The 15,994-nt window shown below is 35.4% G+C and overlaps 1 protein-coding gene across 7 annotated transcripts in view; it reads left to right on the top strand.

Moving 5' to 3' along the window:
* Positions 1 to 15,994, top strand: part of ULK4 (unc-51 like kinase 4) — a 248,917-nt gene that overhangs the window by 174,118 nt on the left and 58,805 nt on the right. For all 7 annotated transcript variants that reach the window (XR_012659008.1, XM_075083469.1, XM_075083468.1 and 4 more), the window contains 2 exons: positions 6,883 to 7,049; positions 10,552 to 10,650. Coding sequence is in view for 6 of the 7 variants with exons in the window: in XM_075083469.1 (XP_074939570.1) it covers positions 6,883 to 7,049; positions 10,552 to 10,650 (266 nt within the window). In the remaining variant the exon portion in view is untranslated. The remainder of the gene's footprint in view (positions 1 to 6,882; positions 7,050 to 10,551; positions 10,651 to 15,994) is intronic.

Genomic DNA, 15,994 nt, shown 5'->3' with positions numbered 1-15,994 from the left:
ACCTTATGCTCCCTGATTTGCAAAAAAGCAGCATATTTGTGATGTGTATAACATGCATTAGTGACAGCACATTTTATGGCAGCACATTTTATGACTCTGTTGGGAACTAATTTTCATCTCTGGAGAGCAAAAGTTTGATTTGAATAAATAATTTAAAAAGAAATGTTTCTTTTATGTCCAGTCCCACAAGCTGCCTTATATGAGCATTTAAAGTTTGTGTGTGCATCTTCAATGGAACCTACCCTTTAGCTATGTTTTTCTCTATTCTTTTTGTAGTAAATGTCCAATTATTCTCAGCTACTTACAGCACAAAAGGAGCAGGTAGCGTTTCTGGAGACTGTGGTGCCAACAGCATGGTATCCAAACAAATCAAACCCGACTGCTAAAATGAGACACTATTAAAGTCTTATCAACACTGAATAGATCCCCTGAAAATCATTACAGTCCATAGTTCTGTACTGTTTGCTTGTATAAATTTTGGATTATTGTTTTCTGATAGAACTAGAAAGCATTTGAATGCTCTTATAATTATTTTTTGAAAGAAAATTGCCTTCTGATCCTTCATTCTATCCCTGTTGAATGAGTTTGTGTTCATGTTCAATGTCTTATACTCCTAGCAGGGAGGACCATCTCAGTAAATCTTATCAAGAACAAAATCCCCTGCCTTCAAAACTTTGATGCTATGTACCTAGATGTGCTGTGAACTTAGTTTCAAACAACTTGGATATCTTTCCTGACTTAATTATAGTATGGTTGCGTTAGTCTGACACAAAAACTTGAATTCAGTTGATATTTTGTCACAGAAACCTTAATGAGATTATAAAATGGGGAAACGCCTTTATTTATTTATTTACTTGTTTGTTTGTTTGTTTGTTTATTATTTTCAAAAGCATCAGGAACTCCCAAGGGGTCAGTGATTATAATTTCAGAAATACTTCTTTTCTGTGTATGTCATTCTAACCACATCTTTTCATACAAAACATTTACAGTCTCGCCTAGTTGGTATAATTTGTTATATTTTACTGCTTTTGTATTTACCAGTCAAGCATATTCAACATTATGTGATTTTATTATTTCTAAATTGTTCAAGTTGCATTTTTAGTATCTTTTACTACACTCATTTTTTTCATGAGAGAATCTACTCAGTTTTCTGTCTTGTAATTGGCTGTTCTAAACACCTCTTGGTCTTAATCACCTACGTGTTTGTTCCATAGATTAAATTTTAGAAGAAAGTAAATTTCTGTGTTGGCAGGATTTTCTTTGGCTGAGAAGAGTTTGATATGGTCCCCTGGGGAGTCATCAGTTCTGCCCTCTTTCTTCACAAGTGAAAGATGTCACCTATAAACTGCCTTCTAACAATAACCGCTAAACACTGCCAGACCTGAAAAAGTGAAGTAGAACTGTGCCATGCTTTGACTGAGTCAAAGCAGAAAAATCTTGCTACTGAGAATGTCAGGACTGTGTTCCTCTCAGGCGTCCACACTCAAGATAACGTAGTACTTCCTAGTCTGCTTTCAACCTAGTTGTATTAAAGGTGATAACTGGCTTTTCTTCCCTACTTGTTATTATTCTTTCCACATCCATTTTCCTGCATGTACAAGCAGGTTTGCCTGCTCAGGCACCGTTGGTGAGTGCCCTACCTGCCATGTGTGTAGGGAAAGCTGAGCCACAGGCTCTTGCCATGAAGTGAAGCTCTGGAGAGCCTTGGCTGCTGCAGTGTGACAGAGTCAAATGGGATTTTTGTTCCTCAAACCTAGAGATTCATTATTCAGTCACAAAATATCCAGTCACTGTCCTGGTACTAGGAATACACTGTCCAATATGTGCAACATTTTCTCCTTTAGACGCTATTAATTTTTAAGATCAGAATAGAAAATAATTTTCAGGGCATCAGTCATGCAATTTGCATGTTCAACAGCCCTGTAGTTTTCTTTCCACTTGATCTGACATTCATAACTCACCAAATCTTGAAATCAGTAGTGATCTAATATTCTATTCTGGTTTATTCTTCCCTCAATAATAGTATAATACTTAATCCAAATAGTTCCTAAAACAGAAACAGTAACAAATAATAAATAAAAATAACTATAAAAGCAACAAAGCTCTTTTAAAAATGCCATTACCCTGAAAATACCATTTTCTTTATGTTGCCTATTTTCAATTGTTCAGAAGAGGAAGTCTTGAGTAGTAGGGCTGTGATGCAAAGATGGCAAATTGAATCTTAGGTTTAGGTAGGTAAAGAGGGTTTTACGAAGAATCTTTATGATGTGATGGATTGTCTTAAGTGCTCAGGTACTGAGGAGCTAATTCCTGTGAGAAAGAATATATCAGAGTGCTGTCTTGCATTTCTTCTTAGCAATATTTTTGAGTTTTATCATTGACACTAAAAAGATTATGAAATATGTTTTCTGGTTAGCCTGGCAGTATCATTTCTAGTTCCCAATATGTTGTTATTTTTAGTCATTTTATAAAAAAGAATATAAAAAACCCCAAGCAGGTCCACTCTAAGTAAAAGAAGGAAGAAAAGTCTAGTGAATATATATTTGGCAGTATCCCTGGGGAGTCAGTTGTGTAGGTGTGATACAAATAGGAGAAACAGCTCTCCAGAGAGCAATGTGTAGAAAGGAACAAAGAGAAACCTTTTTGCCGGGCTGAGGGTTTTGCTTCTGGCTCCTTGGCTGCGTGGTGGCATTGTTCGGAAGAAGTGCACCTGCTCTAACATTTTCTTCAGCTAGAAGCACACAGGTTTGTTGAATGCTCTAATTGCTGGTAGGCATGAAAGGATTGCCTAGAAGATTGCTGTCCTTTGATGTTTTGTACGATTTGGAAGCAAAGATTTCTTTTCCTTTATCCATCTTGCTAATAGGTGAGAATAAAATATCTCCTCTCAGCTTTCATTCCAGAAGGTATCATGGCACATTCTGTCCGATTAGCTGTATCATGGGCCAAAAGACTCCTTTTATCTTTTGAAAAGATTTGTAAAACACAAGCATAGTCATCACAGTCCACATTCATAAAGCATTATCAGCAATGTGTTTGTTTGATTGCAGGGGTGTCTGGGCAGGAGAAATATTCAGCTTTGAACACTGTCAAATGCTATAAAACTGTGGCTAGGAATTTTGGATGCAGTCCTTTTAATATATACTATGAATCTTGGAGTGCAATTAGAACAGGTTCTTTGTTTATTTCCAGTTATGTTAATTTATAAACAAAATAATTCTAATACAAAATCCAAGTTTAGCCTTATTTTTCTGCAAAATTTGAATAGCAGAGAACTGCACTAAGGCTTGGTATTTTGAAGATCCTCCTTCTACAAATAAATAAAGGCACAATTATTGCACTGTGAAGTATTGCAGTAAATCTAAACTGTAACTATAGCTTTAAATTATATGATGTAATATATTTTAATTGTTTGCTGAAATCTGCAAATTAGAGCAACAAAAAACCCCTATAATAGGTTACCTAATGAGTTTTTACTTAATTCTTTTAATAAGGAACGCCCAGCTGAATGAAATTATCATGCATTACGTTAACCCATGTAAACTGTCACTAACACTTTTCTCTTGACAAAGTGGACTGTTATCAACATACTTAGAAGTACTAGAATACTTAAAAATATGTAGCTGTCCTCAGTAGAACAATCTTCCACAATTTAATGAGGTTTACCTCTCCACTATGATGCAGAATTCAGATTCAGATCCACCACTTCCAAAGTTCAGGAGTGCATGGGGTGCGCCTTTGAATCAGAGCTTATTTTGCTTTCTAATGAACAGCTGAGAATTACTGCATAAGAAACTTAGGTCTGTTCAATATGTCTCAGAAATATATTGTCTGAAGTTTCTAAAGATAATATTATAAATAACAATAAATATATTTCTGAAATTTTTAAAGATATTGTTTTAGGTATTACTGGAAATTAAGAAGCATGTGGTTCTTGAATCACTTGTAAAATCTGGCAGAAGATCTTCAATGTATCTTCTGAAACTTAGACACCCATATGCAATTTTTATGTTTTGATTTACTGAGTTATGAATGCAGTTTCCTTTTTGTAGAGCTACATCCTCTTTTTGCAGACTATCTGTTGTGGGATTCAATTTTTGGAATACTGAGACATATTGGCCTTGAACTTTATAGCTACGTTTTGAGTAAATTGGTTACATTGCCAATGGCCAAGTCCATTAAAACTCTATTGAATTTTGTCATGGTCACTGTAAATTATACCAGCTTCCCAACTTTTTCTGCTGAGGGCAAAGGATGTGTATTTTGCCTTGTGGTGTAAGCAAGAAGTATATTTACATGTCTACAATTGTGGCCTCCAATTTTCATTTTGTTGTGACATAATAAAGTATTTTAAAGAGCATGTCTGGAACTTTAATTGACAAGAGGTCAGTCTGTTTTATTTTTTTTATCTGTGGAACCAAGTGTTTATCAGGTTTCTGTATGAATCATGCAGTGTGTTAGGGAACATTTTGCACCAGTGTTTTATTTTAGATGTCTTTATTATAAAGTTTTGATGTGTTAAATTTTCCAAAGGTATTTTAAGTCCAGGACATTTTTTTCCCCAAAAATTTCCAAATTTAACATGCATATCTTTGTACATACAACTCTGTGTGAGCATGTATCTACCTATATAAAATCCACTAATTCTGATGTTTTTGTTAACTAAGTAAATGTGAATATTCTGGCATATTTCAGGTGTTTGGAGGCAGAGTTGCTAATACACATACCCTTAAGAAGTAAATACTTCAAGATAATAACATCTAGGTGATTATATTATTCATGTCTCAGTGGGTGGGGAGAAGGTTGAGCATTTGGTTCACCTCCCCACTCACAGCAGAGCTGTGAGACTCGGGCTGGTACAGTCAAGGGAATAAACAAGTCGTTCTCTTCAAAATTGAAAGGGAAAGGATTCCAGATCGGAGTCGTGGATCCTGTTGTTTCGTTCACTACTAGTCATTCCCTACTTAGTGCTATAAATGCAGAGAGGACTACTGCCTAAAAAATTCTCGATGATGACCCATACAATGCCTTCATCTGAAAGTGGCCTTCTCAGTGTTAATCTCCAAGTCACTGTCTTAAGGGTTATATGTAAACCATCTAGAAATAATAGGGGTGACTCATTCATTTTGATGTGGCTGTGGGTTTTGTGGTCATATACAGGGAAAAACAGTGTGTACTTGGACATATCCATGCAGGCAATTTTGCAGACCTTGCTTTGATAGGGACCAACTCTTACTGAACTGTTTTCTTAGGTTTATTCTAATTTAGCCTCATTAAAAAAAGGCATAGAATAACCACAGGTTTTGTATCGGGTAGACATAAAACTATGTCTGGGGTTTTTTCTTGGTGGGTATTGGTGATATGGCTTAAATATGTCTCTGCATGTGATCTGCTTTTTGTATGAAATGTTCACAACTGCAGCAGAAACTGTACTTTAAAAAAGGAGGAGGAAATTAAATGTGTGAGATTAGACTGATATAATTTTGAGAGTTTGGTTTATGCAGACAAAAACCCAGGAAATTCAAAGCTTAGACTGAGCTGTAGTCCATCAATCAAACTGTTGGGGAAAAATAATGCTAGGAGTCATAGAAAACACAAAAAGATCTGAGATAGAAGAAAAGTGCAAGTCTTAATAATCCTGACCCATAACTGTATTCTAAGTGAATGTTTTTGTATTTAATTTCCTGTGGAAAATATTGAGGATGATGAATAGTGGAGGAGAATATTTCATGGAAGTTGAGTTAATTGGTGGGTCAGCTTTCAAGGCAAAACACCCCAGATTTTACTACTCTCAAAGGCTGAATGGTGTTATTACATATTGTATTATACGATGTCTCACTTTAATCTTGTATTGATGTTTGTAAAGGTATATACAATTACTTTTTAAAGGAGAACTTATAAAAGGAGTCTTTATACTTCAGTAAAATCAGTGAATGACTTCAGTTATTTTTGACAGTCATGTGGACTAGAAGCGAATATACTAATAAACTGCAATGTTACTGTGTAAGTACACCCAAGTCACAGAATGCTTAATTGCCAGGTTAAAAGAAGATAGTTTACAAACATAATTATGTTGGTGCAGAGCAAAGTATCTTTCATTCCTTGCAAATGTTTGAAAGAAAAGGATTAATACCAAATATCATTAACTTGGTCACTTTGTATTTGAAAATAAGAAAGATTCTGAACTGAATTGGTGTTGCCTTGAAATGGATTATATTTTTTCTGATATGTGAATTGATTTGTGGGTAAAGCAAGCTACAGGAGCTGATGTTATTAAATTCCGAAGAAGCTGGAAAACAAAGCTTCAAGACAAGAAGATATTTTCAGGAAACTTTTTACTACCACAAGTCAGACAAATCTTAATAGCATTTCTGGTATAGTATTCAGTATTTCATTTATAGTGCTCTTCTGAATATGTTTTATGTTAAGCATAACACTGTTCAATTCTACAATTAAAGCATATGGGGAAGGTTGTAATTGGCAGACCAGGTAAGAAAGAAAACTTTAGGCTCTGACCTTGATGTGTCATTTTGTAACAGCCTGGAGAAATTAATGCTTGTGACAGGAGTGTTGTGAAGGAGGCTTGTGTATCAGCATGCTACAGAAAAGTTTACGATTCAAAGTATGTCGTTGTTTAATGAATGTTACATAGTTTTCCATGCAGTTATCAAATTTGATTGTATCAGTTTAGTTCTCCTTATGAGCTGCTCCAAATAGAAATGGTGGTAATTATAATAATGGAAAAAAGAAGACATTCAATAAATATTCATAGTGTATGTGAGATTTGTTTTTACACTAATCTATTATTTTTAACTGGCTACCTTCTACATTGTTCTTTTCCTGATAGTCTATTTGGGGTTTTTTGTCTCACTTTCTCTGTAGGACTGGCTCATCACATCTGTAATCTCCTAATAGAAACTGTGGCTCTGTACTTGGAGGCAGATGATAAAAGCAGCACCAAGACAGCAAATGCACTGCTTTTGTCCTTGCTTGACATTTTGCACTGCATGCTGATGTATACAGCAAACATTGTGCGCCAGGCTTTACAGGTATGGATTTTATTTCCTGGGGTCATCACCAGCTTAAAAAACATTTTTAGATAACTTCCTATTATCCTAATAATGAAATTCCTGCTATTCTGATCTTATTGAATTTTTAGTTTGGTGGAAAGAGAAGAGCATGTATTTTCAGCTGCAGACCATTTGGCTTCACTATCCATACTAGTCTCACTATATGCTGAAAACACAGATCCTAGCTGACTCTCTTGTTTCTGTATCCCATAAACAGCTTAATTCAATAGTTGCTTAATGATAGTTCAAAGCATTTTTCTTCCATTCATTTTAAAAGCAAAAGATTACTTTGTAAAAAACAGTATCTTTTTTATTATAAATCACATGGGATTACTGTGCTTGAAAAACATATGTAGCCTGTGCATGTGCACTGACAAAAGTATTTCTTCTCTTATGCTGATCAACCTGTCTTCCAAGTTTCTATTTGAACCACTGCAAATCATGGCATTGGTAGGACTTTCTCCTCCAGCGAAGAGTTCCTCATCCTTAAAAATGGGCCACAAAAAGATACTATGCAAAGAAATTGCACATAACACTTTAAGAAGAAGACAAGAAAAAACGTTAATGTTTTTTTAGATGTAACATTAAGCTAGCAATGTTTGCTTTGTTTTTAAGTGATCTGCCAAATTTCTAGGTTAGTCAACTGGAAGTAACTTCTGTATTTAGGCTGCAAACAGCAACACTTACTCTTTGTGTTAGGTTTTTAATGTTCTTGGGATTATCTGCTGATAAACAGAGAAGCCTGTTAGGTCCGATATATCTGGAGGACAGAGATTCAAAAGATTGTAGCTAGATTGTATTGAATTTCAGGACTTGGCTCCTTTATTCTGAAAAGGTCCTCCTCTGCGGGTTTTTTTTTTGTTGCTGTTGTTGTTGCTTTTTTGGTTTTGGGGTTTGTTTGGTTTGGGTTTTTTTAAGATGGTTTAATGTATGAAGTGGGTGTTGAAAACTGAGGTTTTTTTTTCCTTCCTACACAGATTTATGTAATCAGTTGCGTTGCCAACCAGATATCTCACTGAGAAGTGTTGGTTTGGTGGTTTGCTTTTTTTGTTTGTTTTTTTTTAATCTTTGGAAGAAACTTAATTTTGAACTGATGGTACAATACCTTGTCTTCTTTGAGTCCTCTTATAGCAGGTTCTGTAATGCATTTCAAATTTTGTAGGCTAATTGCTGATTGTCATATTGTTAGCAGCACTCCATGTAATCACGGAGAGCTAAATTCTGTACTTATGCTCCATGAAACAGTGGTGAGGCCAATTATACTGGAGAACACATGAGGAGAGAGGATCTTGCACATGGATTGATAATATTAGTGAAACTGATTATTTTTATTTAGCTACAAAATTAAATCTATACATTCAAAGCCAAATTCTATTCTGGCTTTACATCAGTTGATTGATGCACTAAAACTCCAGCTCCAGTTCGTCCATCTCTAGTCATAGTAATCTGCTTTCCTCTGGAAGGCTAATGAGTAAGAAGAGGCAGCCGGAGAACTGAGTTTTGAAGCGTAGTTCTGCCCTCTACACCTATAAAACTAATTTTATGGGGTGTTACTTGCCTTGGCATACTTGTCTTGAAAATACTTGTCACAGGGCTCCTGTGGGTTCTACAGCTGCCTCAGTACACATGCCCTATTGGATGATGATCATTAGTTGAGGACTGCTATTTACTGTGCATCTACATAATATTCCACTATCCATGTGGCACTAAATGCATCACTGTAGTGATAATAAATATTCTTGGACTGTTTTTAAATGGATCTTCTGAATAAGATACCTTCTAAAACAGAACTTGAAATACCGTATTTGAGGCTTAAGTTGACTATTACAGATGGTACTGCCTCCACTTGAATCCTTTTTACTTAAGCTTTTTATATGGAAAGTGATAACCCTGTCTAGCTACATAGGCAAAACATTACACCACTTTTCCTTTGCATTTCAGTACTCTATGCTGAATGGTGCTGATAACTGTATCCAGCTTCATTCAAGAGTTTGCTCTCTCTGGTCCAAGTACTTGTGTTTTAATGGAAATGGTACAAAAATTCAAATTAATTTGCATATCTGTTTTGGAGCAGTTTCATCATATCATGTTCCACAGGTGATCCACAGTAACTGAAAGTAATTTGCAATCTCAGTTTGAGAAGTGGACTGTATTTAGTGACTTAATGTAGGTTTAAGCATGGTGTAGTTCATATCCTTTATACATATATATACAAAGTATAATTCCTTTAGTGACATTGTTAATTTTCCTTCCAAAGACACTAAATATAGAAAAGTTTAAAAAGGTAGTCAAACATCCCTGATGGAGTATGTCTTTCTTCTCATCCAAGCACTAACCAGAAAAAGGTGTACATTTTGCTGGAGTGAAGGTGGCTTACTTCCCTTTCTTGATTAATATAAACATTAATTTTTTTTTTTCTTCTCTGCACTATGTCTTTTTGCCCTTCTTGGACTTCAGCATTTCAGGTCATTGTGGTGAATTTCAGTAAGGGACATATCAATGTGTCTTATTACCTGGAGAAACAGCTCTTCAGATTTCTTTTATTTCGAAATTCTTTCCAGAAGAAAGGCATTATTCTTCCCACTCATCAGTCTCGACAGCAGAGCTTCAGTAGCAGTGTCTCTTGTCTCAGGGGACTTGCTCCTGTGCTCACTTAACCAAATTAAAATCCTCAAGTATTACATTTGGATGATGGTTTTAGGATTGAGCTTTAAATGAAACACAATACAAAATTATTTTAAAATGCATTTTTTAGAGAAAATTTTAACATTTTCCTCTAGCAACTAGACTGTACAGGATCACGGCCCAAAGCTGCTGCAAGGTAATGAAGTTAAATAAAAAATATTGCAAGCAGATCTTTCTGGTGTCCTGGGGCAGGGATGGGTCACAAATAACACTGTCAAGGATGGCAGTGTGTTTCGATGAGGGGGGATGACAATGGTCAGAACTAGTAGTAACAGATCATATCAGAGACTTTGGTCACTTAAGGATTTTATTATTCCTATCTAAAAAATAAATTATTGTGAACATTTCAGGATATAAAGTGAGTCAGAAGGGCAAAAATGGACATTATTGCTGAGAATACTAACTTTTCAGTTACCTTGATTTTCTTGTTTAGAGTTGTACTTAAAATAAGCATGTCATGTTGAAAGAGAATACAAATACATAAAACATTTATGGCTTTAGAGATATCTTTTGCTTATACAGTTTATAGCATTTTGCTGAAGAAACGTCGTGTAGGTCAGCATATTCAGCCTGTGCAGAATGGGCATGACAGCATGAGTCCCTTTTGCTTTGTGCTTATTGTTACAGACACAGGGAGCGTAACTGCTCATTGGGAGCCCAGGAATACTTAACTAGAAAAGAGTGTACGAGTCTCCTTCAAACTTCCGTTCAAACTTTGACCACCTAATGGGCCTAATTTGTTTCTTGTAACGGAACAGTCACCAAGGCTGCTTTTATTTTTTCTCATCTTATTAAGGCACAGAAATCTGGCACAGGAGGGGACACGCAGGCTGCTGAAGACCTTCTGCTTATCAATAAACCTCTGACGGACCTAATTAGCCTGCTTATTCAGCTGGTGAGAATTTGCTTGTTTGTAAGCCTTTTGGAATGTTGCTGAAGTTGGAATTATTCAACTGAATTCAATGTCTTAGAACTTAGTTTTTCATTGTTTATAAGCTCCCACCTAGTAAGAAGGAAGGGCTAACAATTTCTAAGAAATTATAGCTCATAATGACTTGCAGGTCACAAGTGAAATCAGATTGTCTGTCTGAAGCATAGAAGTGGGGCAAGGAACAGGGCGCAGATTCTCAGCTGGGATACATATGTATAGCCAAATTTTTGCCCTTGGGAAGGGACTAGTGATCACTGCATAGGGAACGGATGGTATTCAAAATTTGAAACCACAAGTACTGCTACTGTTAGAGAAGTCAATAAACTTAAAATTAGTTTGCAGTGAGGGATGACAATATTATTTTCTTTTGAGTCTTCTGAGTTTTTCTCAAGGGCTTAGTTTTGTTTTAACATGATCCTGAGGGATTTACAAGTGGGAATGGTCCCTGGTGACCTGTAAATATCTTTGAAGTCTGTCTGTTTAAAGTCAGTCTTTTCAAGGTTTACTAGATGTCACAGTGCTGCATTGAAATCTTCACAGAGTGCTATATTGTGGCCCTGACGCATCCCATCAGCTCAACCTCCATCATACTGTGCCAGAGATTTGTCTTGGCTCTGCATGTAATGGCTTGTAGTAGAGGGATGCTTCTTGAGCCAGACAGGGTTTTTAGAGGCTGCCTCAGCCTTTTATTCAACATAAAGCCACCAAAATAGTATCTGAGAATTTACCTGTGGCATATCACACTATCCTTTCCAGGTTATTTCAGTTAGAGTAATTTCAGATTCAGTTTTCTTCCAGCTTTGGGTTTTTTTGTGTGGTTTGTTGTGGGGGGTTTTTAGTTTGGTTTTTTGTTTGTTTGCTTGTTTGTTGTGTGTTTGGTTTTTTTTTTAATTTAAATGTAGGTTTTCAAATATATTATGATATGAATACCTGTGACTCTTCTACTATCTTTAGCACTGTCTGTCATATTCTATTTTGGGGAAGAGTGTGATTCCTTTTTTATTAATTTTTGGCATTATACTTGTTCCTAAGTCCTCCTTTGATGGATTTATTTTAACCATTTAAATCTTTTTGGAAATTCTTACTGAATGACCTAAAACAAAGTGACCGAATTTCAACCATATAATAGTTCATCTTTATCAATTCTTTTAATTTATTTTCTATTAATTTTTTTAAATCACTATATATGATAAATAGTAAGACATGAGAGATGCAAATGTTCCTTTAAAGTGAAACTAGTCATACATTTAAATTCCATTAACTCTGTAAAGAACAGAAAATTAAAGGCCAAGCTGTACTCAGCCTATACCACCTGGAAGTCTTTTATAAGTTTTAATTAAAGGATAGGATAATTGTATAGTTAGCGTGTACTGATTAGATTCTGACTTGCCCTTGTATTTCAGAAGCAGGGCTGCAAATTACCACTAGGTTTTGATTTGTTCTGTATTTCTACAGATTCTGGTATGTTTAAAATGCTTATTTCAAATCTGCTGATTTTAACATACTGCTGAAGAGTAAAGACCATTGGTGCTGCTTCTATTTTTGTTTGCTTTTGGTTTTGAATTTTGTTAAAGATTTTTTTAAGGTGGGGGATTTTTTCTTGTAATGTGAATGTGTTGATCTTTACATACACGTGCTTGATTGGATATATGGAAGTTATTTCAGCTAGGTTTGATAGATTTTTATATCCTTTATCCACTACTGTATTAAACATTTCCTGTTAAGGTTGGAAGAGTTTGAACAACAGAATTAAAATTTTAGCATTTAGGATCCACTAGTTTAAAATGTTTTATATTCTAATCTTTTCAAGTAGTACTAGATTCTCTGTGAAGTCTAGCAGGTCTCTCAAGACATATTTGCTCCCCGTCCCTCAAAAAGACTCAGGCCTACCTAAGACTAAGTTTTGTGGAGTTGCCAACTGTAGTTCTCTGTATTCATTGAGCTGTGTGGCTACATAACCCTTTGTTACTGTTTGAGGCATTCAGTTCTTTGTGAAGTTTATTTTCTGGAGATAATGGAGGTCTTAAATTCTGAACTAACCATCGCTTTAAATATTGAGTTAAAATTATTTTCTCTGGTTTGATATTTCTACCTATTTTACCATATTTATAGTTTCTAATGTCACTTTGAATAATTGCTTTCCCTCATTGATGTGTATATCCCTCAAGTAGGTGATTGTTCCATGCCCCATTGACTTGTCTGCTTATTTCTTTTCCTCAAGTTCTACAGATTTATCTCTCTTAATAATCCCTCAAAAATCAATGTGAGGTAAACTTCGAAATGTCAAAAACTTAGAGTCAATTTTTCCCTTCTGTAATTGTGATTTAGCCTATCACTTAGGGCATAGCAAAGAAAGTGTAGGAAACCTAGATTGCATGTAAATCAAACTTCAGATTTTTTAAGAACACGAAAGAAGAAATAATTAGAAATTCTGTAATGCAGAAAACACTGCAAATATGGAGAATTCAGTATTTAATCCCATGATCAGCCTGCCCTTAATCGGTCAATAAAAGGAAAATTAATTGAGCATTTAGTCTTCTGCGTGGCAGCTTTCTGTTTAAAAGTTAATTACACTTAGCTTTTTTCTGTAAAGTTTCTCTGCTTGAACATGAAATTTGATTATTATACTGAAACTTGCAGCAAATATAGATATAGAAAATACCTTCTGCTTTTTGGTGTACCGTTACACAGAAAAAAAAAAATTATTTGCTCACTTTTGAAATAATTTCAGTGTGGATTTTCAGAAACTTTCTGAAACCTTGCCAGTACTTATAAAAAGGAGTTTCATGTCTGTGTAGATACTAGATTTAGATCCTAGGTGTAGATCTTCCAGTCTTTTCTGCAGCCTACCAGACTGCTGGGAGAGAACTTTTCTTGTCTTCTGGTAGTAGGCTTCTTCATTATAGTATTACTAGTAAAATTTGCAGTTGATTACTGTGCTCTGTATATTACTGTTGAAAGCCCAGTTAATCATGTGCAAACATGAAGAGGGCAAATATGAAGCCTCAGTGAGCATGGATGAATGAGATGATCTCCTCTAGGTCCTCTCTGTCTCTACATTGCATTGCCTCTAAGGCTGTACGCTGACTTTGGTTTCAAAGTACATGAAGGTATTTGCCAATGAATAATGAAAATAACTGCAGAAGAATGATAACCGTGTAGACTGCAAAATTTTATTTCACATTTCTTGGGAATACAGACAGTCCTATGGTCAGAGTAGAAAGGCATATGTTTATTACCTGTGTTGTATAATGTATTGCTGTTATTATATTTGAAATGTTATCTGCGAATTACATTTGAAGAATTATCTTCTACAGAACTACCCTAAAACCAACCAACCAACCAAACAAAACAACAACAACAAAAAAACCCCAAACAAAAACACACCAGAGGAAATAAGAATATATTGACACAAGCACAGAATTTCAGAACGGGGATTTGGGTTTGCAGCAATTAGGCTAGATTAAAATGAGCTGAAAATACATTGGCTTTTAAAATACTTTCCCTTAAACAGGAGGATGAAAATTTTGCCCAAGCCAAAATATAACATTTTTTCATTTAAAACTGTGCATATTTACTAATAAGAATAGCATACTAAAGTTATCAGATTTAATAATGATGTTTTGCTTTTACGTTTTGTTTAATGTTTGCAAAATCATCTTCCCTGTGGTTCCCAATGGTGCTTCCTTTACAGCACATTCTGTAATCACATTACTGATCTAATGAACATCTATCTCTTATCGTAATAAACTCTCTTTGTGTATAACCCCATTAATGCACTGAAATAGTGTCCCCTCCGGGTATTCCAGACAGTTTCATTGTAGCTCTAAAATTAGATGCTGTAACAACTCCAACAGTGTGAAAACTGCCACTTCAGCCCAAATGATCACATGTTTCTTGCAATGGTTTGCAATTCATGAGCACTCTGCAACTCGGTTCAAAATGAAGGCATTTTTGACATCAGAAAGCAGAAATATCAATGTGTAAAAACAAGAAACAACAACTCTTCACTGCATTAACCTTAAAATACACAGAGCAGGTTCCATCTAGAAAGGAAGAGAAGTAGAAATTTATGTTATGAGCCTGTTTATAGGAGGTTATAACATGGCTATAAAAATTAAGTATAAAGTAAACACAGTCTTCATTGCACAAATTCTTGTCATGGGGCATTATTTTAAAATTTTGAAGTGAAAAATAAATCTACAGTTCTGAGTGAGAGAATGGAAAAAATTATTACTGTAGCTATTCAGTAATTTATTTTAAGATGCTGCATTTTCTTCAAGCTGTACACTAGCCCAGAATATTAACAGCTGCAAGGAGAAAGAGTACTAACGTTTCTACCTTGCTGAAGGGCTGAATCCATAATCCCTTCTAAGACTGGTAAAGCAAAAAGAAACAAAAGGCCACAGGAGTTTTCTCATGTAATTATGAAATATTAAGGGACAGATATTTTCTTATAGAGTTACAACTCTAGTTTTTCATGGGTTTCTCCTCCCCTGAAAGAGCAAACACTTAAGTAGCTGCTGTCATGAAAAGCTATAAATGCATTTCAAAGACTTGAAATATACTTCTTCATATGAAATGGAATTGTTATGATTAGAAAAGTGATCAGAACACTGTTCCAGCTGATTGAGAGATGGGCCATCCGTCTATATTCATTGTCTAGCAACGTGATTCTAGCTTTGCTGCTCTTATTAGACATGAGATACTTGAAAACTGAATTTTCTTTCCTTGCTTTTCTATATTTACAGATATTTAGTATATTTTTAGTTATTGCTTTTGTTTGTACCAATTATTTTCTTCAGATCTTCTACTCTTTATAACTGTTAATGAAAGTACTAACACTGACTGACAGCCAGGTTATCAACTTAGGACTTTTGACATCTAAACCACTACTTGTCAGTAGCGAAACAGTAAAATTGTGAGGGTTATAGACAAAAATGCTGGTGCGGACATACTTAAATAGGGGCACTGAGAGTTCCTCTTCCACCTTAATTATTGATGGGTTAGACTGTTGGCCAATGATTCTCATCCCCTCCAGACTAAATATGGTCTTTCCTATTCCCAGCTTCCCATATTTCCTATTTGTCCAAGACCTATGCTGTTATTGTTTTACCTTGCAATTTTCCAGGACGACAGTAGCTTGCTCCCCAAAGTCTAGATAGCACTGAAGTTCAAACAGGCTCTGGTGAAGCAGAGGAGCAGAAAAGCCTGAAGTACAACAGGCGATGAAGAACCTCATTGGCATTTGTGATTAAATAGGATGCTGTCACGGCTGGCAAGTACTGTGAACCCTGGAGTCATACTG

The sequence above is a fragment of the Phalacrocorax aristotelis genome, chromosome 2 (genome assembly GCF_949628215.1).
Source record: "Phalacrocorax aristotelis chromosome 2, bGulAri2.1, whole genome shotgun sequence".
In the NCBI taxonomy this organism is placed as follows: domain Eukaryota; kingdom Metazoa; phylum Chordata; class Aves; order Suliformes; family Phalacrocoracidae; genus Phalacrocorax; species Phalacrocorax aristotelis.
Note: the sequence above shows the minus strand (reverse complement) of the source record. Positions and strands in the feature narration are given on the sequence as shown.